Source organism: Oxyura jamaicensis, chromosome 1 (assembly GCF_011077185.1).
Source record: "Oxyura jamaicensis isolate SHBP4307 breed ruddy duck chromosome 1, BPBGC_Ojam_1.0, whole genome shotgun sequence".
Taxonomy (NCBI): domain Eukaryota; kingdom Metazoa; phylum Chordata; class Aves; order Anseriformes; family Anatidae; genus Oxyura; species Oxyura jamaicensis.
Window position 1 is genome coordinate 141,798,509 of NC_048893.1, and position 13,656 is coordinate 141,812,164.

Genomic DNA, 13,656 nt, shown 5'->3' on the forward strand with positions numbered 1-13,656 from the left:
ATGAAGCTGCAGAGTTATTTTTGGTAAAGGCTACTGAAATCTGTCTCACTCTCTTATTCCTCCCTTTAAAAATTTAAAAGCTATTTAGAATTATACAAGCGTGGAAAATTCCATGTGTGCAGATAATTGTACAAATTCTGTCAACATTTAGGCTGACATCTCAAAGGAGAAAGATCTTTGCAGGCGTTATTCCAGTTTAACTGTTTTCCTACCTGGCACCCAAAAACCTTAGTTTACCCTTTCCAAATGCATGTAACTTTTTCAAATTAGATTACCACCTCCCCCTCTTCCATGCTGTTACACCACCACATTTTTTTAATTGTTATTATATTTATTTTTTCAGTCTTTGTGCTCAAGACACAACTTGTAGTATTACTATAATAAATATATCTGTGTCAGTGAGCATAAAGCACCTGAACCAGTTTACCAAAGTTACATGTAGCATCTTTTGTACTGTTCCTTTTGATACATTATTTATCAAATTTAAAAGGGAAAGCTGCTTTCTCTTAACAGCACACAAAATACTTGCTTCTTTACAAACACTTCCCGTGCTGAACAAGCATTCCATTTTTGCGTTACGCATCCATTCCCCTCAAACATATTCTCCCTTAGGTTTGTATACATGCACATTATGTGAAGTCATGTACACAAACTCCTTTTACATTTGATGTGGATTTAGGCACAATATGCCCAATTCAATTAAATCAGTCCATGCAGGCCATTTTTTTCGTGAAAGTAAGACTTTGTCTATATACCACAGTATCTAATGTGACTTTCATGGGGTTTTGTTTTCATTCAAGTTGTTGTACAAATGTTATGTCTGCCCCTTTGAAAGTAGAAAGGAGAGAATAGTTTTGTTTCTTTTCTTATGAAATAGCACCAGTGTTTGGAATATTAATAGATGTTTATAGGGATGGTATTTTTAGCCTACAGAATAGAAATCAATAAATTGTAAAGGTATTGTTCTCACTGACTTCTTTCCCGGAGAAGGCCCCGTAATAATTAAGCAAACACACCTAGCAAAAAAAAAAAAGGTTCCACACACAAGGTATTTTTGACAATTTTGCTCAGAATTTCTTAAAGAGGACACAAAAATCTGCATAACCAGGATAACAGAGTTTCGAACCCATGGTATTATCAATAGCCATCACAGTCTGTTCTCCAACTGAATAGCTGGTCAGAGGGATGAAATGTGAGATAGAAACCAATGGAAGGAAGATTGAGAGCCAAATGAAGTAAATCCAGAAAAGATATCAGAACCTATGAACGTGGTTCGTATCCTGGAGAATGGTGGCATGACTCCTGAAGTTCTATTCTGTTTTCTAATACATCCCATTTTATGTGTAGGAATCCTATACATTTTAGTTTTAGCAAAGGAACCTTAGGGCATTTCCCTGCTTTCTCAACTTCATCTCCAGCTGTTTATCTCCCACAGAAAAAAAAAAAAAAACAAAGCTAATTTTATAATAAAAGCCGTCCAGAATTTGCCATTGAAAAGAAAACAGTCAGCAAGTGGTAGTCAGACATTATCATTATCACAAAACCCATCCTAAATTATTTTGAAATGCATGAAGTATCCCAAAATTAAAACTGCAGTCATCATCTTTTATAGTAGCTGTACAAAGTTACCTCCAGTTCAATCTATTTACATTCAAGATGTGTCTGCTACTACTCATCTGTACTGTGATGCATGAATCATCTGTTCATTTGGGTTTCAAAACATTTTAAAACTAAATAATTTACTACAGAGGGATGTGGATATGCAATAACAGTAAGCGTGATGGCTTTTGTGGTACCGATGCAGTATACTCTACAACACTTATCAAAAAGTTTTATTAATGTAAAAGATTACCGTTAGCATAAGGAAGATGAATGCAGATATTCCTAGAATGAGGATTTCTTTATTCCCTTTGCTTTCTGCATGCAACTTGCGATAATACGGTCCTATGAGATAAGTCTTTATAACAAGACATATAAGAAAAACAGCAGCCAGAGAAAAGAGAATTTGGCCAATCAGTATCAGTATTCTCAGTATTTCCTTGAAAATGCTGAAAGAGAAGAACAAACACAACATTTCTTTCAACTGCTCTCTTGCCTCTAAACAAGTTCCCCTTGAGTGAAAAGATCTAATTCCACAGATGTTCCAAACTGGGTAGCTACAGTAAGATATTTCAATACATTAGCAAACAACGTGAACGCTAAACCTGCCGAATGCCTGTCAATCTCTTTTATAGCATAGAATTTACTTTCATGCTGGTTCAAAAAGATTTTTGTTGATTAATCTTCACAGTAAACCATCAGAATCAGTAATTGTATCCCTCAGCCTTTGACAAAAATGTCTTAATAAATAAAGGGAGTAAAGTCTGAGTTCACTTATTTTCAACAATAATGATTTTTTCTCTACAAATTTTAGTCTAAGATAGGACAGGACTAAGGCAGCTAGAGAAGAATGAATATCCTTGTGCAACATGACAAATAAGGGAACTTGGAGAACAAAGCCCTATTTTTCAAGGAGCTGACATTAAAGGTAGTGCCCTCATATTCATATTTGCTATCTATATACCAAATTGGAAGGGGGAGGAGAAGAGATAAATTTTATTTTATTTTTTTTACCTGGAGTATGTGCTCACTCCTGCTTGAATAAGCGTAGGCATAACAGCTATAAATAAACCAAGCTGCACATCCTGCATCACCAACATGCCAAGTAGTACGCTGCTGTAGTCAATATCTCCTGTACACCAACAAAGCAGTCATGGAAACATTTATCAGAATCTATGAAGGCTTGCAGAAATCTAGAAATGTCTTAATCAAACGAAAGCTATGCATAACTCTCCATAGGGTGAGGTCAAAGTATTCTGGTTTTGTTTTGTTTCTCTCCACCTCCCCAGTAGCTAAATCAAAATATATTTTAATAACATAAATGAAATACTCATATGAAACTTGACACCAGCTATACATTTACTGAAACTTCTTTTCTGAAAGTTACAGTCTTCAGAATAACACGCATATCTAAGTTAACAAGAGCCAGCATACGTAAAACATACACTTTGAATTTATGCATTGCAGCATGAATATTCTAGAGAGAGGGAAAACAAAAACACCTTAATGCAGTGTGTATGAGCGAGGTTTAAGGGGAAGAAAGCAGGTTGACAAAATTTTTGAATGGAAACATTTAGGAGCCTTTAGAGAGCTTAGTAATATGGCTCGTAAAAGTATTTATTTGAAGAGCTGCTGTCTTTGCAAGACTACCTAAGCTGGTCTTAGTTTGCAGGAAAAGGATGTAAATTACTTAAGTCAACCTTTCTGCCCCAATGACAGACTGGTAGTAAGGGTCTAATCTAGTGCCCTCTTAAATAGCACAAGATTCCAGAGCTCCAGTAAAGTTACGTCTTTTCTTGCAGAGTACTGACTGGGCCACGCTGTCATTCTCCAAAGAGTACTGGCTACATAAACAGCAGGTACACTTCATAACACCGGCCAGTGTTAAAGGAAGATGATCCCTTGCAAGCCAGATAATGTCTTTTGTTTCTCTTACAGTATTACAAAGTCCATTCCAATGAAATTTCATTGTAGATGCATAAATATTTAGCCATATATTGATTTAATGCATTAAGCATTTAAATCATACTTACCTTCTTTATCTCCTCGAACAGTACCTGCAAGAAATCTTGACACCAATGGTGTGCTCGATAAAGACAAACAAGTGGAAATGAAGACGCTTTGTGTTGGTCTGATTTGGAGCAAGTGTCCCCATAACAAACCAAAGGCAATCATCAGAACCGTCATGTAGCAGGGTCCTTGCAAAGATATTTTCCATACCTTGGGAAGAAAACAAGTTCTTGTAATAAAGTCTGATAAATGACAATGATTTTTCAGTGCAACTTAGCCATTAAAGCTCTCATCATACACACCCTGAAACTCTAAAGATATTATGCCTAATAGATAACATTCTGTGCCAGAACACTTACTACCTCATGAAGGCTCATTACGTAAATTCCCATCGCTCACAGACCAACAAGTTAAGGGTCAAAGGTCCACTATGGGTTGAACTACATTAAAATCAAATGGAAGACCAGTTATTTGGTCTGACTCCAAGGGAGAAAAAAAAGGCACAGTGAAGGCCATCATAAATACCAGCAGCCCACTCCATACTAGTCCAACACACGATTGTGAATTTGCTTGCACACCAGTAACAGTGTGCATGCTAAGATTCAGGAACCTCTGACTTACTGACTTTTATCTTTGACTTTAGGTGGACTAAAAATAGCAGAGTGGCTGAATGCTCATAAACTTAAACGTGTTTCAGATAAAGCTTTTATAGTCTGATGAACTCACAAGCATCAGTTTAGGAACAAATCATACAACAAAACTCTTTAAATAGATACAGTCTTCACATATTTTGCAGCAGTATTTTCCACTATTAAAATTCTAGCTGGTTTCATGAGATTTTTATTTTCTTTTAATTAAGACCAAAAGAAACTTGTACCTTTTTGCTGAATCCCGATGGCCACAGCATGAATTATTCCAGATTGTGCTAACATACTTGCAGAATCAGTTTATTAGCCAGTACAGCATGTATCATCAGTATGATGATATCATGTATCAGTATGCAGTACTTAACAAACTGATTTTATTTTTTTTTATTACAGGACTGGCAAACATCACTGGACACTCCATAACAGCAACTGGATGTTGCTGCACGTTAAAATAAAGCAGAGATGGATTGCCATAAATTGTGTGAGATTTTTCTAGCAATGAAACTGTTTTACTAAAATGAAGAGGAACAGCAAAGTTTGTTGGAGACACTAGATAAATAATGCATTCTATTCTTTCTAGAGAGTTAACACCAAAAACACCATATTTGTCTTTTCAAAATTGTACAATGTTACAATAGTATATTACAGAGAACATATAAAAATCTGAAGTAGAACTGGTAACTTGAACATTAGCAATTAAAATTTGCAATATAGAAGTACCATACAGAAATACCTTTCTTAATCTTTCAGGAGAAAATTCCAGACCAACTAGAAATAGAGTGAAGAATACACCAAACTCTCCCAATGTCTCCACCTGTACAATAGACTTTTAAAAAGATAAATATTAGTCTATATTAGTCTACTTATAAAGCAAATTATAAGTATACTCACAAAATAAATGGTTTCTCTTTATGTTTCCATAGGTAGTTCACTTGCTGGTCATATGACATCAACAGTTCCCTCAGCATCTTTAGGATTCAAAACACTGTGCCCACCACGTGGCTGTTACTAGATTAGGGTGGGGAGGGCTGGTCACCCAAAGTGCACAAATGTGTTGAGCTAGGGAAGTTTGCTTGCTTGTTGAAATTGAATAGATTGCATCATACATAAGCTATTAAACCCCCGAGGCTTCTGTTCCAGAAGTTACTTCTGGCTAGTTACTTTGTGGGTCTACTGGTATAATTATTCTAATGTACAGTAGTTGCTGTTCTACTCTCCATCCTATAGACTCCATGAATCCATCTCTCAGACAAGTAAAACTGCCTGCCTTTCCTCCTCAGAGAGAAGGATGTAACAGCAAGGAAAGTGGTTCCTTCTCAGAACAGGAAGAACACTTTTTTCTATGCATTTAGAGTCAAGACCAAAAGAGGACAGGGTCTACCACCAATCACAGAGAAGTGGAGATGGAAACTATCTTTCCCCAAGATCACTATCTGCCTGCCTCCAACTCTCCTCCTACATTCCACTTTTTTATGAAATGCAGAACAAAAAGAGAGAATACACATGAGAGACCCAGTCAATATGAACATTATCCAGATGAGTACTGCTTAATCATAGCTCCTTAAGAAATAGGTAGCTCTGAAAGAAACCATTCGAAAGAAACCCCTCTCATCTCTGTTCTGATCACATCACCTTCCTCAGCATAATTCTCTGAAAATTCACTGTTGAATCTTTCTAATGCCAGCCATAAAATCCTGTTTCTTAATCTAAGTGGTCAAGCGTTCCAGACCTTCTCAACCCAACTGTTATGTACTACACAAAGGTTATTATTTAATCTCAGTTTTAGAAAAAATACAATTTTGAAAGTGTATTTTTTTAGCCTTCCTTTCTAATATGAGACTGAGAAAAATCCTACAATTTCTACTCCCTTTACACTTGAGCACAATAATCAATTTCAACATAAGTCCAGGTCAGAGCAGAGGCTGCAAAGGTAGCAATTTCCAAGCAGCTATGTGGATATTAACGTAACAGACACATTTGACTTAACCTGACATTAACATCCAACCTTAACACTTGCTCTGTTTTGCCTGCTGGCCAAACTATCTGTTAATGCACACCAGAACACTAATCAAAACGTGCAACTTCTGGCCAAACACAGCCCACTGGTTCTCACTGAGCTAGTAATCAGGCTACACGTGACGGAGCTAAAAGGCTTCAAGAGAATTCAGGAATGCAGGCAGGGAAAAGAACCAGGGTTACTAGGAGGGATGAAAGAGCTACAGAGATGCAAAATGACTCTCTAGGAAGCCAAGCTATGCTACTCAGGAAACTGCTTGTTTTAAACACTTCTTACACGTTAACACTGACTTTTTGCAAGTTTCTGAATATTTGGTATCACTTAAATAACTTGCAAATGTAATGCTTTATGATTCAAAGCAAACAAGCAAAACAAAAGCAAACAAAACAAAACAAAAAATAAACCAAACAAAACGAGCCTGTAGTTTTCACTTTCAACAATTCTTTTATATCTCATTACATAGGAGAAAAGAAAAGTCCACGCCTGGGGATTTTATTTTATTTTCTAATATGTTTGCAGCTGGATATACCATTTTTTAAGATATTGTTAAACACGTCAGTAAATGATACCAGTCAAGAAGCAGCTTGCACACTTACCTTGATGCTATTTAATCCCGATGGTCCTAAGAGTACGCCACAGATGATATACCCAAACATGGTTGGCAGTCCTATTGTTGTGCACAGCCAGCCGCATGGCAAAGACAACATTCCTATCGTCACAATGTCCTAACATGTAAGATTTAAAAGTACGTTAACATAAAGGACACACGACTTTGTGGTGAAATTAAAGACTATGATCCTTCAAAAGAGAAATGGCACAGTAAAATTAAATGCAGAATACTCTCTGTGAAAACAAAACACAACTTCAGTAAACTAACCCAAACACGCCGTCATAGGTATAAGCACTACGGTTTTGTAGACGAAACACTCAAGGTACTAACCTTGATTAATAACCTTGATAATTAGTGCCCTGGGGACTTGTGATCAACTTACTAAGTATCTTAAATACATAACAGGAAACATAGCAGTTTCCCGGGGTCTTCTGGAGTGGTGGTGGGGGACTTTACATAAAATGGTGAAAATAAAATAGTGAAAAAAAAAACCACAATAGTGAAACAGATCCATTTTGTTTTAAAAAAGTTTCCCAATCCTGTTATTCTTCAAGATGCACAAACATAATAAAAACACATCTATGCATTTTTCAGCTTCCATTTCCTTACCACAAGACATGAATAGATAAATTCTCTCTAGTGATAACATGCAAGTGGCCTACCAGGCACAGCAGTAGCTTGCTTCAACCCTGTGCAGCCAGGCAGAAAGAACGCTGCCCCAAAGGTGCATCAAGTCACAGCAACATACAAACAGAGTATCCATATGGTATCACAATCAGTCTTGTGAAGACTATGTTAGGATTAGGAACACATTGGCTGGAAGGGGAAAACCATGAATGCTAGGGTGGCTTTAGAGGGAAAAGCACTGAAACTGTATTCAACCCCATCAAGCAGTTCCTGCATGCAAACTGCTGGGAGGAAGCTTTATCAAAACAAATGGTAAGAGTGTCTCTAAAAGGATTACCTTTATGAAATGATGATCAGCACGAGGAATGGTTGAATCTCTGGGCTTGGTAAGGATATACTGATTGTTCTGGGAATCAATAAGCATACTTAGACCCAAGTCATCTTCCACTTCTCTTTTTGAAGCATTTCTTTTGGAGTTGGCTTCGTCTTCTTCCACCCTTAACACCGCTTCAAAGTTAACACCTCTTACCTGCAAGGAAAAGAAGGAAAACAATAATAAAGAAAAAGAAAAGCAAACAAACAAAAGACACTTGCACGTCTAGGAAGCATACAGTAAAAAGGAAAAGACTATTCGCTATTCTTGAAGTTGCTCCAGCATTTGTTGACAGTGACTAAAAATACTAATTCCGTCTTAGAGAAATCTTTTCAGCCTCTTTATCAAAACTTGATGTCTGTAACTGAAAACACTATAATTTACTTTTCATTTCAAACAGTGAGGGGTTTTCCAGACCCAATTGCTAGCGGAATAATGCCTCTTCAGCCACCTTGTTCAACTGAAAAAAAAAATAAGGACAGGGTTTCAAAGTTGCAAAATTCCAGTTCAGGAATCTGAAACAAATTCTGAAGTTTGCAGAATTATTTATAAGTGTGATATATCTAATTCAAACATCAGCTTTCTTAGGTGTCTGAATGAGACTGACAACCATTTTCCTTTTATATATTATGAAAGTTGCGTTTTACTCACTTTTTGCCTGCAACCTGCCTTTTTATATCTATTCTGCCTTCGCGTCCCTGAGCTCCCCACTTACCAGACTATTTTGCATTCCAGAATGAAGTCTCCATTGCCAAGTCTAGGAGACCAAACCACATTTTCATGTTTTCAGCTGATGAGAAAAGGCAAGAGCAGCTGCGAGCCACGTACATGCAAACTATTCTCACAGCATCAGAACAAAGACGAAAGGCTTCCCTACAGTCAGCAAACAAGAACTGTTTCTAATCAGAACACACAATAGGTTCCCAATCCTACTGTTTTTCTGTCGTCTTCACTCCTGATGCCCTTGTTGCTACTAGAAGGAAAACCAAAACGGAGCTTAGAGCATACTGTTGAATGCTGGCTCTGTGAATTAAAACATACTTCACACTGATTTTCACGTAGGAGTTATTTCACTGTTCAGTGCAGCACTTTGCCTAAAACCAAAAATGCTAATAAGCCAACATCTGCTCTAGTTTTTCTTGGGAATTTAAAGTCATGACATCAGTGATAACGTACAGCAAGCAGAATTACCTTATGAAATACATCAGCACTGAGGCATCTACTTTGAAGATCTGGAATTCTAAATTCATACAGAGTTTGCTCTATGTTCCTTTGTACTTGGTAGCTTGTGTATCTGGAATCTAATCAAACCTCTCTGTATCAAAATCAAAAAATGTATCAAGGATCATATAGAAGTGATGCAGTCTATTTCAGAAACAGTATTAGGGATAGAGGGAAGATTAAGATTAAGACTATTATGAAAAAAAATATATTTTTTTCTGTGTATCCTGAAATCCTGAAAAAAAAACAAAACTATTTTCTCATTACATAGGTTAGCTCATATTCTATTTTTCTATTTTTCTCAATTACATTTCTCTATTTGATTATATCTTTAATAAAAGCCTTTACATCCTTATCAGATTACCGATGATTCTATTAGAACTTCTTTGTTTCCGCATTCCAGCTTAAGAGAAAATATTCCAGATATTCCTCACAAAGACAGAGATGTAAATAGTCCTCTAGTCTGCATTGTGTTATTCTTTTTGTTTCATGAATGGAGATACAAGAAAAACAAAAGAGATACATCGGAGAAGAAGGCTGCATTGTTTTTTGTTTGTTTGTTTGTTTGTTTGTTTTTTGCCAAAGAACAGGTATTGCACATTCCTTTAAAATGTGCTGTTATACCCCAGCATAACAGAAGAGGGCACTCCAGCAAGATCTTCTCTCCGTTGGTCCTGCTAGGTAGGATTTACCACTAAGTGTAATTGTACCTGTCTGGTGTAGGCAAAAAGCTACTTTCACTTTCTCTCAGGCGAGTACGGTTACAAAAATGTCCTGGCCCTTTCCTACAGAGCAGCTCTTTTTCCTCCTCAGCCGTACTCATGGACTATGCTTGCCTTGGAAGTCGAGCTGCCAGTCAACAAAAACCTTTCAAGAGCCGAAGCCAAATAAAATCTCAATCCATGTTTATAAAGAGGATCAACTCGGAGAGTCAGCTTCTGAGAAAGGTGCAATGGGACACTGGAATAATCTGAGGTACTCCCAGCTCCACATACGCACAGCCTTACCTGAGGGTATGTCTACATACCCTGCAACATAGGAACAAGGAACGATGCAAATGATGTTAAAAGCAGAGCATGGGGGAAGCTGAAGAATGCAACACCACAAATGCATTTCAAGTCCTTACCTTGAAAAATACATCTTTTCCCAGATTGTGAAAACTAACTGCAAGGATTTTTGTTCTCCTACAGCTTTCTCAGCAAAATGAAAGAGAAGAATAAATCTGGAGACTATACTTAACTCCATAGCCTGCAAAGTCTAAATACCACAGTCAAAGAGTCCTGCAAAGTCTAAAAACCACCATCACGGATGTGTCGTAACTCTCGTGAGCTGTATCAGTGAGATGAAATACACTTATCACTGAAAGTGGTAGCCGCAGGGAGCACTTTCAAATTAAAGCAGAGAAATCATTAGCAAAGAAAATAATGATCCCTGTTTGCTCATTCCTGAAAAGCATCTATTTTACTGCTAGTTACATTCTCCTCTTGAAAGGGAAGCAAAAAGAAATGTAGAGCCAAAGGGTGTTGTTTTTTTCCTTTTTTATGGTTTTATAGTTGTCACTAAAATCCTAAAAACTGTCTAATACAAGAGAAACACCCATACAATGCAAATACCAACTCTAAAATAAATACACATGAATGAAAAGACAGTCCAAAACGTCACTTACAGATTTGTTGTCATCAAAGGCATGCTCTTCTATTTCTTCCTCCAATCTGTCAGCTGCCTTCCTGACGTCTTCAAGAATTTCATCAAGCATTGACAGGCTTTTGTTTTGATGCTGCATGTTCTTAAGGGCTTCAACCTGATGCTTTTCTGCTGCTAGGAGTTCGACATACTCCATTTCTTCCTGTTGAATTTACAACACAGATAAAGTGCTGGCCGGGCCTTTGAGCAGCAAAACATTTCACATAAATGTAGGCTTCTTTTGACGCAAAGCATTTTACAAGGGGAATTGCAAAAGCAATGTAGACATTATATTAGTGTTTGAAGACTGTTTTCTCTTGTGCCAATCTTGACTGGAGGAAGGGGGCAAGGAAAACAGCAAAGCAAAATAAACAACAAAACAAAAAACAAGACAACACTGATTCCCTTTTCTAATCCATTGAACAGGAGAGCTGCCTCCAGGTTACAGAAAATAAGAGAGGAATTACTCTGAGGAATTCTAGGAAACATTTCAGAGCCAAATAAAACTCAATGTTTTAGCGGGGAAGCATAATAAACTTGAAAGCACTGCTTTACCAGCTACAACCATCAAACAAATTGAAAGGTAAACACAGTAAATCCTAATTTTATAAACAATTTTACAAACAGATTTACCAACATGGGAAGAAGTCTGTTTTATCATTTCCACAGTTATTGTAACTTTGGAAAATAGCTACAAAAAAAAATTAAAAACTGGGAAAGAGCACAGATGAGAAGTTAAGCACCTCAGCAGTTAGCTGAGGCTCCTGTTTCTGCTTCCCAGGAAGCATTTTCCATCATGTGCTTGGTCTGGCTGGGATGAAGTTAATTTTCCCAGCATTTTTTTTTGGATAAATATAAGATGCTTCAGCTTACATGCCTTCATTCCCCTGAAGATGCACTAACTGAGCGAGGACAGTCATGAATGAGCGAGGGGAGATGGGAGAGCAGGCTTCTTCCTTTCAGGGGGATTCAGGATGCCGTGAGGGGATGGCTCAGACAGCCCGTACATCTGGTTTTCGGGAGAGCCAATATTATTACCAAAGGAAACCAGAAACAGTCTGGGCAAAAAATACAAGCAACCTCTAGGTCAGACTGAATTGCCTGAAAACACAGGTTTCGACCTGTATTTCAGACGCTCTGCCATAACCAGCTAGAGAGCAGATAGACACGGATCTATTTCCCTTCAGTTTTGGGCTTTGTCTGCCTACCCCACACAAGTATCTTAGAGAGCCTGGGCATCTAAACTGGTCCTAAACACCAACGTTGGAATAAGGAGGGTCCCCTCCTCCACACACGTTTGTGGATGGATATTTTTCCACTCAAAACCTGCGAGATCATGCAGATACCTCAATCGATTCCTCGACGGCAAGGCAAGTCTGTTCAGAACAGCCTGCAACTGTGTTTAGCCTGGAGTTTTTTTGTTTGTTTTTTAAAATCCCAACAGTCAGATGAATGCTCCAGGTTGTGACAAAACCACAGAATCACTGCCTCTCGTCTACTGGTGTTTGGGATTACCATAGTTACACTGCCATGCTGAAAATCACCCAGCTCCTAAAATAACTTGAGTTGGGAAAAAAATGTAGCTATTAGTGTGTTTGGACCGATGTCAACTGCTTCGCTTCTTATGCAACACATAGGAAGGAGCCGCAGTCGCTCTTGTACAGCCTCAAGGAAAGGAAAACATTTCCTATCTGTTGTTCTCTGCTTGCAGACATTGTCTCAAAGATGTAAAAACCGCACCCAGGGAGAGCTGCAGGCTCTTTCCTCTGCCAACAGCTCAGAGCTCAGGATGGTGTTAATGAGGTTTAGTCTCTCCCCTCCAAACAGAAACAGGTTTGGGGTGAAAGGGAGCTGATCAGTCCTTTCTGGCAGCTGGGACAAACTCTAAATTCACAAGAACAGCTTTGAAACAACCTGGTTTTAGTTGCAAGTTCCTTTAATGAAGATGAAGCATTTGTAGCCTACCCAAGTGGCACCCCTGTTTAGCCCAGTGCCACGGCAGTAGAGTGGGACCACGAATGGTGTCCATGAGCAGGACAAACTTTCTTGCTTGCCACAACAGCCTGCTACATGCTAGGCAAAAGTGCATCACAGTGCAAGCTCTGTTCTGCAGCTCAGTCTGGGATTTGAGATACTTGATCACAAAGCACACACTAAACAGAGTTTTAACCATGGTAGTGTGGGTAAGGATTCTGTACTAAGCAGGAGACTTGAATGCCTAGAAACGTGAGCAAAAGGAAGGCAAGTCTAATTAAGAATACAGCATTGCTGCTCCTACTGTTTAATACAAGATAAAGAAAGCAAATTCAATTATTTACAGTGCTCAAGACTTATCTTTCCCATCAAGGAAATCTGAATTCCACCCAAGAAATCCAAAGCAGGTAAACTAGACGAGATTTTGTTGCTTCATCTAGAAACTCCATCCAGTTCCTCAAGCAAAGGAAGACAGAAGCTGTCTTCAATATTTCTCCTCCGTGAACAACTGTTCCACTTTTCCCCAGCAGCAGAACCAGCTTGAAATGCATCACACGCACACATATTCTGATACTGAAGACTTTCAAATACTTCAACTCAACAGAAACAAAGTGAATGAAGGAGTCCAGCATCCTCTACAATAATCGGTACTTTCCATTCAGCTGCTCTTTAGAAAATGGAAAGGATGTCTTACGAGCACACTGAGAAAATAAGCATGACAAAAGAAACAGACTGGAACAAAACCAGACCTAGTGCATGTCTTTTGAAGCAAGAACAAGTCCAAGAAAATTTATTTGTGTAATATTCATCTTTGGCATTCCTTTACCCATCATCTCCTCCTTTATTTCACATTAGAAAGCAACTTACAAGGTTAGAACAACAAGTATTGTTCAGA

General features: G+C 38.0%; 1 protein-coding gene across 1 annotated transcript in view; it reads right to left on the reverse strand.

Moving 5' to 3' along the window:
- TMCO3 (transmembrane and coiled-coil domains 3) overlaps nt 1-13,656 on the reverse strand; it is a 31,379-nt gene that overhangs the window by 14,520 nt on the left and 3,203 nt on the right. The window contains exons 3-9 of the mRNA XM_035317523.1: nt 10,771-10,950; nt 7,848-8,039; nt 6,870-6,998; nt 4,990-5,082; nt 3,633-3,819; nt 2,614-2,731; nt 1,853-2,048 (exon numbers count right to left, since the gene is read on the reverse strand). Coding sequence (XP_035173414.1) covers nt 1,853-2,048; nt 2,614-2,731; nt 3,633-3,819; nt 4,990-5,082; nt 6,870-6,998; nt 7,848-8,039; nt 10,771-10,950 — 1,095 coding nt within the window. The remainder of the gene's footprint in view (nt 1-1,852; nt 2,049-2,613; nt 2,732-3,632; nt 3,820-4,989; nt 5,083-6,869; nt 6,999-7,847; nt 8,040-10,770; nt 10,951-13,656) is intronic.